Genomic DNA, 12,915 nt, shown 5'->3' on the forward strand with positions numbered 1-12,915 from the left:
ATGTTATATGTCGTTATTGTGAAAGGTGATGTTTCTCTGATATCCCTCTCTGCTTATTTATTTTTTGTGTATAGGAGGGCTTCTGTTTTTTGTTGTTGTTGTTGTTGTTGATATTGCATCCTACCACTGAAGGTATTTATCAGCTATAGGAGTTCTCTGGTAGAGTTTTGTGGGTCACTTATGTACACTATCATATCATCTGCAAATAAAAAAAGTTTGACTTCTTCCTTTCCAACTTGAATCCCCTTGATCTCCTTATGTTGTCTTACTGCTATTGCTAAAACCTCAAGAACTATATTGAAAAGATATGGAGAGAGTGGACAGCCTGTCTTGTTCCTGATTCCTCAATATTTTCAAATTATTTGGCACAGAAAGATAATTATCACACGTACTCACTCATGGGTGGTTTTTAAACATAAAGCAAAGAAAGCCAGCCTACCAACAACAATCCCAGAGAAGTTAGACAACAATGTGGACACTAAGAGAGACTTACATAGATATAATCTACATGAGAAGTAGAAAGTAGAAAAAGACAAGATCCCCTGAGTAAATTGGGAGCATGGGACCTTGGGGAAGGATTGAAGGGGGAGGGAAGAGGCAGGGAGGGGAGCAGAGAAAATGTAGTGATCAATAAATATCAATAAAAATGTATACAAATTATTTTACCAGTGCCTTTTGTGATGTTTGAATCTCATGTCCCGTGTTTTGTTCTAAATGCTCTTATTGATGAATCCAAGTTATGAAATTTGTCCAGTAAAGATAACATCTCATCCTTGGACGTAATTGTGATGGTGTACGTATTTCCCTCCTGGAGAGATACCTTATCCATTAACCTATGATAACTTTTCAACAGATTCCTATTGGTAAGTTCAACATCATGACTTCTTTCAGATATTATCTCAGCACCCTTCAACATTGACTGGATTTTGTCTGTTAAATTAATGTTATCCTTTTTGATAGTATAAATTTTTCAACTAGCCGTTTATTATTAGTATGTAAAGACTCTACCATTTCTAAAGGTGTCTCATTCTTGGTTCTGTTATGAAACTATATTCTTAGTGATATAATACGAAAAACAAAACTATTTCCCAAAATCAAATAAATGGATGTATCACGAAAATCACATAAGCCTTGCAGAATAGCATAAGTAAAATTTGGTTAGTAAATTCGTGAATAGTAATATTGTTAGTCATCATTTAATTCTCAAATCTTAATCTGCCTTAGGTAATTATGGTGAATTGGAATACGTGTAATAATCTGTATTGACCAGAAGGTGTCATGGTTGTAGCCATCTAGTAGAGGGACATCATTTCTTTGATACTGATAAATATGCTTTGTTTAACAAATTAATAGCAGTTATTAAGGACAATTAAAGTGATTCTGAGATTTAGTGGTCAGAATAAGAAGGAAGCCCAAAGCTTTCATTCAGTTGTGAGTCATGAACTATGTACTACTGGCAGAAGAAACACCACAGGGATCACTGGCTATAAAAGGAATGGCATGTGAGTCGTGAGCCATGGGTAGGGAAAGTCAGATAACTAAGCAGCGGCAGACAGGCTGGTGAACAAGGAGTGCCACAGGAGTGGGGGCTGTCCCAATAAGTGTAGACTTGTTCCCATATTGGGGGCACCAGATGGAGTAAATAAAGGAATCCCACACTAGTTCTGAATAGGGTGTATTGAGGTGTTTGTTTACTAAAAGGGAACTCATGGATAACTGCAATGAAATACCCAGGTGTGGCACATGGGAAGAAGAGGGTGAGTGGGTGGGACTGTGGCCTTTTTGTACACAAAGTCTTGCCTCAACCTGGTCCAGCCTTTCAAAGGCCTTTGGCTGAAGGAGGTTACCCATCAAATTTTTATTGAATTTATGATCCACTGCATGAGATGGAACCTATAGAAGACACCACTGAAGTGGAAAGGAATCTGGAATTAGATAGGTCATATTAAATCTCCTATTATTATTATTCAGAAAAGGAATACTGAAATAAAATGACTTCTAAAGAACTATTCCCATAGATTTGTGCCCCACTATACCCCACACATATCATGGAAACTTCTGTACTAGATGGTAATTAACACAGAGGCCCACAACTGGACAATCTGCAGAATATGAGACATATTGAAATACTCAGTCCTCAATGGAATGTCCTCATCAGATTTCCCCGTTCAAGGCTTAGGGATGTGTACAGTAGAAGAGAGGGAAAGATTGTAGGAGTCAGAGTTAGTGGATGACTCTTAGGAAACAGTGTCCTGGAGACACAAGACAGATACCACATGAGAACTGAAGGAGACTTTGAAAGGACAAACAAGACCCATACTCATTCAAACCAGACCATATGCCAGTATTATTAACTGTGTAGTAGACACAAAAAATCTCCACTAACCAAGAAGATATTTGCAATTGATATGTGCTGGAAAAAGAAGATCAGTTTTGTTCAAAGGAATATAACTGGGAAAACTCAATACATTCCAGCATAGGCCTCATAACTAGCAGTAGTTGGCGAAGGCAAACCTTATGCCATGTGTTCATTTTGTAGTTTTGTCTTTCCAGTATTAAGATTTTTTTTTCAGAGAGATAGAGAAAGCAAAGACTGAACAAGTGGGCAGGTAGAGATGTGGGAAACAAAGGGAGTAGAAAACGTTGTGGAAGGGAGAAATCATGATAAATTTATATTTTATGATAATTTTTTCAAATTAATTCTAGATTCATTTGTACCTTTAATAGATTAACTATATCCAGAAGGGTTTATACATATGAGAGGGACATTAGCCACCCTGGCCCTTTAAGACTATATGTCTTCACTCTGGTTCTTTGCTCATAATGTGACATTCATCTCTGGTAGCTACGGAAACAAGAATTTTTAAAGTCACTCTCATACTGGGCAGTCACTAGCATTTGGCCTTCATAGAAGGGAAGAGAGGCAAGTATTTTATGTTTTCTACATGGTTTCTGTTAAAAGCTTTCAATTTCAGGGGACATAGAAGGTCAAAGAAGTCAATGACCTAAGATTCAACTCTTTGTTGATATCATGTCTATGTCAGTAAATCCTACTGAATATAAGTACTGGGAATCCCTGTGTAGCCGTGAAGGCTCTGTAGCCTGTATTGACCTTTATACATTTGTAGTTTCCTGAAACCGAGTATGTGAATTAGACTTTCTGTGTTTTTTTCTGTTTATATAATGGGGTAATGATTGCGTGAATCTCATTGGAGGGTCAGGACTATCAGATGGGCTAATATCCCTGAAGAGTATAAATGAGGCTTCAACTAAGCAAAGCAGAGGAAGGGGTTGGTTTGTGTGAACCAGGGGTTGATGGTGAGACACCATTCTGAGCTGAAATATCTGCCTAACAGAACTTCTTTTACTGAAGGTGATTCAACTCTTGTGCGACTCCCTGTCTGTTCAACATTTCCTGCTACTTGGAAGATATTTATGATCGCGACATTCCTCAAATGGATCTCTTCCTCCTGGATAAACAAAGGTAAAAGCTTAAGATGAGCTTCATGGAGGGTTTCAAATTGGATCTTTATGAAGCATAAGCACCTCCTCCATGGGTTTCAGACATGGGCAAAACTAAATCTTGCCATGCTAGCTCATTTGTCTTGCACAACAGAATTTCCCACCCTGATTCTGGTTGTGCTCCAAAACTCACTAATTCTGACATCAAAAGGCTCAGATCTGCCTTAACAAGGAAGAGGGCATGGGTAGGGTGTTACTCAATTCATACTAGATTTTAAAGTCACCTTGCTGATGTGACTTCCCAATTTAGTAGAGCTACTGCCTTTACCCTGTTAGGAAGTACATTCCACAGAGAATGTGGAGTAATGGGGAGCTGGTAAGGAAATTTTCCTGGCAAAGAGATACAGTTTGTAGGCCACTCAAACCTTCTGCATCAGAGGTGGCAATGCTTTCATGTACATGCCTGAACTTGCTTTCTGCTCATGAACACAGTGACATCTTTCAGGGCATAGTTATTCATGAACATTGACCCTGCATCCAAAGATATGAACCAAGAAGTTATCTAAATATGTTGGTAAGTACAGTAAATGTAGAGTATTAATTTGGTGCTGGAGAAGATAGTTGCTCACATAAGACAGTTGGGATACTTCATATTCAGCAATGAAATGAAGATCATTTTCTAATGTGTATGTTTGAGTAATTTATGAGAAATGATTGAAATATCCATGAGGGCTCATGTTTCACATACGGATTTTAATTTTGGTCACATAATAAGAATTTAGGTTTTCAAATATGTTTTCCCATGACATGTACACTAGCATACACATTTACAAATATAGCAGACAATATAGGTGAATTAAATTTGTATAAGTTCACTACCATAATTTATAGATATTAGTGCTTTCTTCTGCCTATACCTCTCATTTAAGCTATTTTTTCTTTTTTATGTATTGTAAAGACTGATTAGTTAAACATCATTGTGTTGTAAACTTTGTAATCTTTATTCACTATTAATTCTGAGCATTAAATATTTAGTTAAAAAAACTGCACATTTCAGCATTTGATAGATACAGTGAAATTGCTAATCAAAACCTCTTATAGAGGGAACTTTGGCCATAAGTATATTATTTAAATACAACTTTATGTGACAGCAAGGACAAGGTATGAGAACTTATTACTGTGTAAACCATGTCTCATTTTGTTTTCCACTGTCCCTTGTGTTCCTGACTTGACCATATACTTGTTGAATTTCATCTTCAGATTTGCCAATGCGAAGGAGTGCTTCTTCAAGTTGAGTGGCCTCCTTTGCAGCCTATCAGCTTTGGTGTTTGAAACAATCATTGCAAGAAGCCAATTCTGGCGCCTGTGGGAATTCGATGACAAGATTGTACAATTTGTGTCCCTAGGATTGTGGGAAGCTTATTACCCTCAAGAGTTTAATGTCTCAGGGACTGTAACCAAGATTCTGGTGCACACCCCTATCAATTCCACGTGGACCATTTCACCCGAATTTCAGTACGCACAGACCCTGATAATGTGGACTGTTTTGATGAAGCCTGTAGTTCTGATTTTCGGGTCAATTGCCAATAAGATTGGCTGTATGAAAGACCCATTTATTGAGATGCAGATATATTGCTACAAGGTTGCTGCCTTAGTTTTGTATGTTAGCAGCATCTTCACATTTGTTTCTGTGAGCTGGAACCACTTTGTAGATCATTATGGCCAAACCACTCTTGACTTTCCACCTGACTTTCCGGTTAAAAAAGAAGCCTTAATAAGCAAACACTATACTGCTGTGTTCCCAGTAGGGGTACTGATGACCACCATTTCACTCATTGGTGTGATATTCTTTCTATCTGAGATGAAATCTTTGAAACTACAGAATCAAGTGAAGGCCAAGTGTGCTTCTATTGTGGCTGATCGGGAAATCTGAAGTGAGGACTCCTACATTTACAACATCTGTCAGAAGGTTCCTAGAAAGAGTTTCCTATTGATATACAAAACTCCTGTAGTTCTCAACTTGTTCTAATTAAAGCATCAAATGGATTCTCTTGGTCTGTCTAAATGACTTCTTCCTCTGTCTAACTTGTTTCTTTCTTTGGATATTTTCATATCCCAATCTCTGAAGGCCATGATCATGCGTTCAGATATTTCTGACAAGCAGTAGCAAGCAAAAGTAATGGTGAAATGCATGTTGCAAAAACATTTATCACAAGATAAATATCAAGTGAAAGAAGGTTGTAAGGAAACTGACACATAAACAGAAAAGTAAACACCATTTTATCTGGAGACCCTCTGAATCTCTGGTCTCCTGAAGGCAGAGCTGGACTTCATAGTGTTGGCTCTGCAGACAGTGTGTGCCTTTGTCATGGAGTATGAAGACTATACTGAACGCTGGACAGTCAGACATATCTTCCTGTTTGTTAATATTCCAAATTGCCGAGCATTCCCAGTGTGCTCTCACAGAAAATGGGGTGTGAAGATCAGAGGGCTGCTTGCCCGAGTTGTATTTCTTGTTTTTACCTTCTGAAACACTGGGTTCAAACTCATATTAAGCTTGATGGCAAGCTTACATAGCCACTGGGCAATCTCACTAACTTCAAATATACCCCACTTCACATAAGGATATCCCATGTTTGGCATCCATAGAATGTAGGCCATTTCATAAAGTAAAAGAAATTTGCTTGCAAATGGGTAGAACTAGAAAAGGCCATCCTGAGTGAGGTAACCCAGACCCAGAAAGACAATCATTGTATGTACTCACGTATAAGTGAATATTAGCTGTAAGGTAATCATGATGCAATCACAGGCCCAGAGAGGATAACCACGCTACAATCACAGGTTCAGAGAGAAGCTAATTGACAAGGGGTTACAATAGGGCTTGAGAATCTCCCTGTGAAAGGGTAATAGAAAAGACATCACTGATGGATGGGAGAGGGGTCTAGATGCAGGTAAGGAATGGGAACAAGAGGGATCAGGTGAAGGGAAGATGGAGGGAGAGTACTGAGAGAGACAGCTGGCTCCTGGGACATCTCTGGCATGAGCTATAAACCTAGGCAAATGGAAACTCCCAGCAATCTATGAGGTAACCCATTCCTCTCCATCATGCCTTGTACTCCATCCACTCTTCCTCCTCTGTTTCTCTTCAGAAAAAGGTGGGCCTCCCATGGATTTCAGTCAATCACGGAATATCAAGTTGCAGTGAGACTAGGCATCTCCTGTTTTATTTAGGCTGGATGAGGTAATCTGGTAGGCAGAAAGGGTCCAAAAAGTAGGCAACAGCTTCAGCGATAGCCCCTCTTGCCATTGATAGGAGTCCCAAAAGAAGACCAGTCTACACGGCTGTAATACACACACACACACACACACACACACACACACACACAGAAGGCCTAGGGCTTCTGATTTTCCTTGTTAGATTTACATAACTTTATTCACCAGGGCAATGTCTAAGCACAAAGACCTATTTCTTGCATCTCTGCTTCTACATGGATTCCCTGCTTAATCCCATTAAAGCCAGGCCTACCAGAATAATCTGCAATCCTCAATTCTTGACTGTGCATGAATATATTATACATTGGATTTCCCTGTTGCTCTTGACCATATCTTACTCTTCTGTTTAATCCTAAAGCTCTTAATAGTACTTCTCATCATATAGTTTCTATACCAGCTTTCCCTGATGGATCCATAAGACATAAACTCATGTTCTTGTCCTCTTCATAGTCCCAAGTCCTATCTGTGGGAACACAGATTAAGCACTAATTTCCATGATGATTTTCCCCATAACCTCTTCTGCTCTGTGCCATTTCCACACTCCTTGGCTTTGCTCTGGTAACACAAGTTCATTCACTGGCTCTCTCTGCCATGTACCATAAGAACAGATCTCGCTCCAGTGCCTTGATATGATACCTACTTCTCAATACACACATTGCTTAGCCATTTTCCTACTGCAAAAACCTCAGCTGTCAGTTATCCCCATGTCCCCAGTCCTACTTGTGATCACACCATTATATAATTGCTTTACCTGGTGAGTGCCCCTATTACACATACACCTGCTTTATCTCCACACACAAAGCCCTAGACCTGAACGCAGAATCAGTCATCAGCTTTCCTCATGACACTCAACTCACCTCTGCTATCTCTGGACTAGCCAACTGTACACTGACTTTGCATGTGGATTTTCCAAGAATGGCATTTCACAGCCTCAAAACCAGACTTCTAACACAACGAGTAGTCATGCAACTTCTACATCAGATTTCATGTTGAGTTTCACCAAATCCAAATTCATCGGATCCATCTCTACACTTCAGTTTGACCCCGTGTTTGCAGGAATCTAAAACATGGTTGTTTTGGTGTGCTCTCTAAGTTCTTCTGCACCAGTGACTCCCCAACACTCTCAGATCTGTCTGTGGAGATGCAGCTCCTGCAACAGATTTCCCTGATAAGTTCTGCAAAAAGACATCCTATATGATATCCACTATCCAATGCCTGCCATCAGATGCACAGTAGGCATATTAGCTATGCCTGATGGAATTACCCTCAGTCTGTCACACTTTCTTGTTTAATACCTAGCTGTGTGTTTTCAGATTGCATGACATATTTGCTCTCTGAGTTTCAAAAAAAAAAACCAACATTGTCTGGAAGCAGCTTTTAAAACTGTGGAGTAATTCCAACTAATGCATATCCCACAGTGGTCATACATTATAAACATCCCCAGTACAGGGATTGCTCATGTCAAATCCACAACCCAACGAGTAATTTGGGATTGCCAATTTAGATATACATATACAGAATTCTCAGATTCCTTGAACCCTTCCAGCCTCTGTGACTTCCATCCTCTTAGGTTTAGATCTGCTAATTCATATCTTGTTTCTTTCCATGCCACATTACCACAGAATCAAAAAGATCTGTACTATGTGCACTATTAGGCTTCTCTGTAGTCACACAGCTCTGGCACTTTCTCTTCCTGGTGATTCCCTCTCGGACAACAGCTGGCATGTCCCAAATTAAAAAGCTGATTCCTGGCTAAAGAATGAGTAAATGGTCGGGACCACTAGGGGTGCACCCACCCACTGAGACAGTGGAGCTGATCTATTGGGAGCTCACCAAGGCCAGCTGGACTGTGACTGAAAAAGCATGGGATAAAACTGGACTCTCTGAACATGGCGAACAATGAGGGCTGATGAGAAGCCAAGGACAATGGCATGGGGTTTTGATCCTACGTAATGTGCTGGCTTTGTGGGAGCCTAGCCAGTTTGGATGTTCACCTTCCTAGATATGGACGGAGGGGGGAGGACCTAGGACTTACCACAGGGCAGGGAACTCTGACTGCTCTTTGGACTGAAGAGGGAGGAGGAAAGGAGTGGGGGGAGGGGGAGAAGGGTGGGAGGAGGGGTAGAAGGGTGGGAGGAGGGGGAGGGAAATGGGAGGCTGGGAGGCGGTGGAAACTTGTTTTCTTTTTTCTCATTTTCTCAATAAAAAAAGATTTAAAAAAAAAGAATGAGTAAATGGCTTTTTGTTTTCACTGGATGAGAGTCACAGAACTTGCTCCTACAGGACCATTCAGAATTTTCACTTCTAGCTCTGGCCACCCAACTGTTGCTCTGGATTTATCTAAGAAGTACCTTCAGAAACCTTTCTGTTTGGGATGTATTAACATTATCATGTTTAGCTCTGGAAACATAGATCCTCTCCTAGGTCTGTTTGGTGGGATCCTATGAGCCCTACCACAGCATGTCAAAGCCTAGAACTACCCATTTAGTTCCTGCACCATGTTTCCCTGATTCTTTTCCAGAACCCAGGTTGTGTAGACCACATCTACTCTTTTAGGAATAACTCCCTTTCATTACCTATGCCAAATTTGCAACATAATTTCAACAGAAGTTTGTGTGCCAGCTTCATCCCCACAGTCCCAGGCATAGCTTGGTTTGCAGCTCTTTAGTTTAATTCTCCTTCACCATCCCCCAGAGCCATGCGTACCTGTATCATCTGCACACTCCAAGTGTTGATATGCAGGTCATGCATCAGACTATTCTGGTGATCTTTACCTATTTTCACTGGCCAGTGTTATCCATTTACTCCCAACAGTGTCTGCGACAAAACATTTGCTGTATCATCTTTCCCTGGTCTTGTCTTCAGAAACAGGCCTGCCTGTATCATCTCCACACTGACAAATACTAGTGCAATAAGTTCAGATTATGTACCAGTTTGTATTGGTGCATACATCCCCTGCCAGTACCCATACTCCCTGGTCTATAGTTCCAACACAGTTAAATGCACAGAACACATACCTGGCTTGCCTAGTTTACTAGTACCATCCCTCCCGACTCCCATACATTGCTCCTTTGTAGCAGATTCTGTGAGATCTTCCCCTGCAGCATCCTCCACTCAGAACTAAGCCTCCTTCAACTGTCTGTCCAGTCCAGGGCCTCTCTGGAATTTCATCTATTATGCATCAAGTTTTCCTGGTGATCTCCACATAACCTCACCTGCTTTTGCCATTCCCACTCTCCCAGAAGAAGCTCCAAGGCAACTGCACCCAAATTTCCTAGTGAGTTCTGCTTGAATCCAGAACTCTTGGATCTCTCTGTATTCCCAGGCCTACTTGCAGTTGCTTTCATTACTCACCAAACTTTCCTTTTGAGTTCTCCTTAAGGTTGACTGCCAGTGCCACCCGTACACTTTGAGATCTTATCTAGTCTTGAGGCTGCAGCACTCACATTCCTTGGTCAGTTCTGATCGAAACAACACCACCTGGACCATCTCCGTAATCCAGATTCTAACATTCTCACTTGCACAGTTCATGAAAATGTTTGCCTGATAATGGTCATCAGAAAGTTTTCCCTAGCATATAACTGCCTCCCTTTCTGATGGGATGAAATAATATGATCAACAACCACTTTGGAGGAAAAGGTTTATTTCAGCTTAGACATTCCAACTCCAGTCAGGAACCTCAAGGCAAGATCTGACACTGAGGTCATAGAGGGGAGTTGGTTACTAGTTTTAAATCCATGGCTCACAAAACTTGCTTTTTAAAATATAATTCAATATAACCCGAACAGCTGTGATAGGAAGTCTAATTGGCTGGGCTCTGAAATATCAAACATTAATCAAGAAAATGTTTCACAATCTCCATTACAGGCCAATCAGATAGAAACATATTTTTCAATTAAGTTTACTTTCTTACAGATGACCCTAGTTTATGTTAAGTTGGCAAATTATTAATCAACCCCACTGAGTACTTACCCTTCACATACGTGCTTCATTATTAAGCCATAATATTTCCTTTCATGGTTATCCCCGAGGTCTCGGTTAATATTGTGATACTTAAATATATATATATATATATATATATATATATATATATATATTTGTAAAAGCCCTTCAGTTTTAACAAATTAAAATACTGAAAAATTTAATGTTCTTTAAAATAATTAAAGACTCTTCAAAAGTCCATAGACTCTTATCTCTTGGCTCCTGTAAGACAAAAATAAAACTAAAACCAAAATCAAAATAAATGCACTCTTAATCTAAAGGTGAAGAATAAGGGAGAAGTTTGAACAAACTAAAGTCTAAAAAAACTGTAGAAGGGTAAACCACTTAGTTTTCAATGTATGGGACTCAATCACATCTTTCTGGACTTCACAGAGATTAGGTAACTCTGGCTCTGTCATCAAAAGCCAAAAACGTAATCTCACTGTTGGGTCCAGGTCCACTCTAGACCTGCCACTGCCCTTGGTCATATCCTGTCCTTGCATCTCCACCACACTGGGGTCTAAAATACAAGTAGGTTGTACCTTTTCCAATAGCCTCTCCTCAGGTTTTTTCAGGGCTTCCGATCTTACATAATAGTGCCAAGGCTCAGCTTCTATCCATGTCTTCTTTAACACTTCTTCCTTCACTGCAGGTAAGGTTGCTCCTTCAAAAACTGGCCTCTTCTAGGACCCCAAAAGAGACATACATGGATCTAATCTACATTGGAAGTAGGAAAAGCTTAGATCTCCTGAGTAAATTGGGAGCATGGGGTTCACAGGAGAAGGCAAAAGGGGAGGAAGAAGGAAGGGACAGGATCAGAGAAAAATATATCTCAACTAAAACAAGAAAAAGAAACAAAAAAACCTTCTGACCTCACACAGAGTCAAACTTCGGATGCTCTCTGTACAGTAAGATCCAAAGAATCACACCCACCAGATCCACTTCCACACTCCCACAATCAGTTCAGAACACACAGATCATGAAAGAATTTGCATGATGAGCTTCCCAGAACTTTGGACACTTTATAATCTCCACTGTCATAGACCTGGATCCTGATAAGCAACTCTTGCTCTACTGTTGACTTACTTCATCATTCACACAGAATACGAAATAGGAACATAAAAGAAATTGCCCCTAGCACAGAATAATAAAAACATTAAATGCAGACTGAAGAATGAGATAAAACTCTCAAGAGAAATTCTATAAGACATATATGAGTGTGTTTTATAAACCAATCAGAATAATATCTGCTTTCCTATTGGAAACTTTAAAAATAAGAACATGGAGTCATGTGTCTCATATTCTAAAACAACATGAATGCCAACCTAGAGTACTGTACCCAACAAAACAATATGACAATGTGCTGCAGTTATAGGAGAAACAAAAATTTAACATTATATAATCATGCCGTTATTCTTCATGCCCATCAAAACAGACTCATGGGGAAATCTGGACTGAAGACAGGAATAATAAAAGCAAAGAGATTATAATAAGAAAACAAATCTTGTTCTAACTACAGAAACCTCAAAATAAGTCTAAGAAAACCATGGGAAAAAACAAATAACAAGATGACAGCATCAGCACAGACCTTGTCATAATAACTTTAAATATTAATGACCTTATTACCCCAACCAAAAACACATATAAATTGAACAGGTTAAGAAACAAAATCCATCTTACTTTTATCTACACGAAACTCATCTTACTGTCAAATATAGATGACACCTTAAATAAAGTTTGGAAAACATATTCTAAGCAAATCACATCAAGAAACAAGTAGGTATTGATAGTTTAATGTTTAACAACATAGATTTCAAAAAGAGACTAATGACAAGACACAAAGAAGTGCTGTTGTAAGGACCAGCCTCCAATAGCTCAGGAATTGAAGAGGAACCTTGGAGTTGGCAGACAAATCACTCTACTGACTTTCCTATTTGAGAGAATAAAACTTAATTCTTCGGGGTTGGTGAGTGGGGAAAAAGTAAATTTCCTGAGGCTGGTGAAAAAGAGAAACACACACACACACCTCAACAGGGCAGGAGCTCACCTAGGGTGTTGATGAATGTCAAGTCTTCAGTAGGCCAGAGAGACTGAAGTGGGAAGCAGAGTAGGTGAACAACTAGACAGACATATATATGACACCATTTCCAAGGACCAAAGCATAGTTCTTCATTTTATTATTCCTTCTGTTGCTTATTA

General features: G+C 39.6%; 1 protein-coding gene across 1 annotated transcript; it reads left to right on the forward strand.

The window, feature by feature from the left end:
• Positions 1-3,455: 3,455 nt before the first annotated feature.
• Positions 3,456-5,395, forward strand: LOC142840533 (uncharacterized). Its single transcript, XM_075957009.1, has 2 exons — positions 3,456-3,484; positions 4,723-5,395. The coding sequence occupies exons 1-2, from the start codon at positions 3,456-3,458 to the stop codon at positions 5,393-5,395; spliced, it is 702 nt and encodes a 233-aa protein (XP_075813124.1).
• The last annotated feature ends 7,520 nt before the right edge of the window (positions 5,396-12,915 follow it).

The sequence above is a fragment of the Microtus pennsylvanicus genome, chromosome X (genome assembly GCF_037038515.1).
Source record: "Microtus pennsylvanicus isolate mMicPen1 chromosome X, mMicPen1.hap1, whole genome shotgun sequence".
NCBI classification, from domain to species: domain Eukaryota; kingdom Metazoa; phylum Chordata; class Mammalia; order Rodentia; family Cricetidae; genus Microtus; species Microtus pennsylvanicus.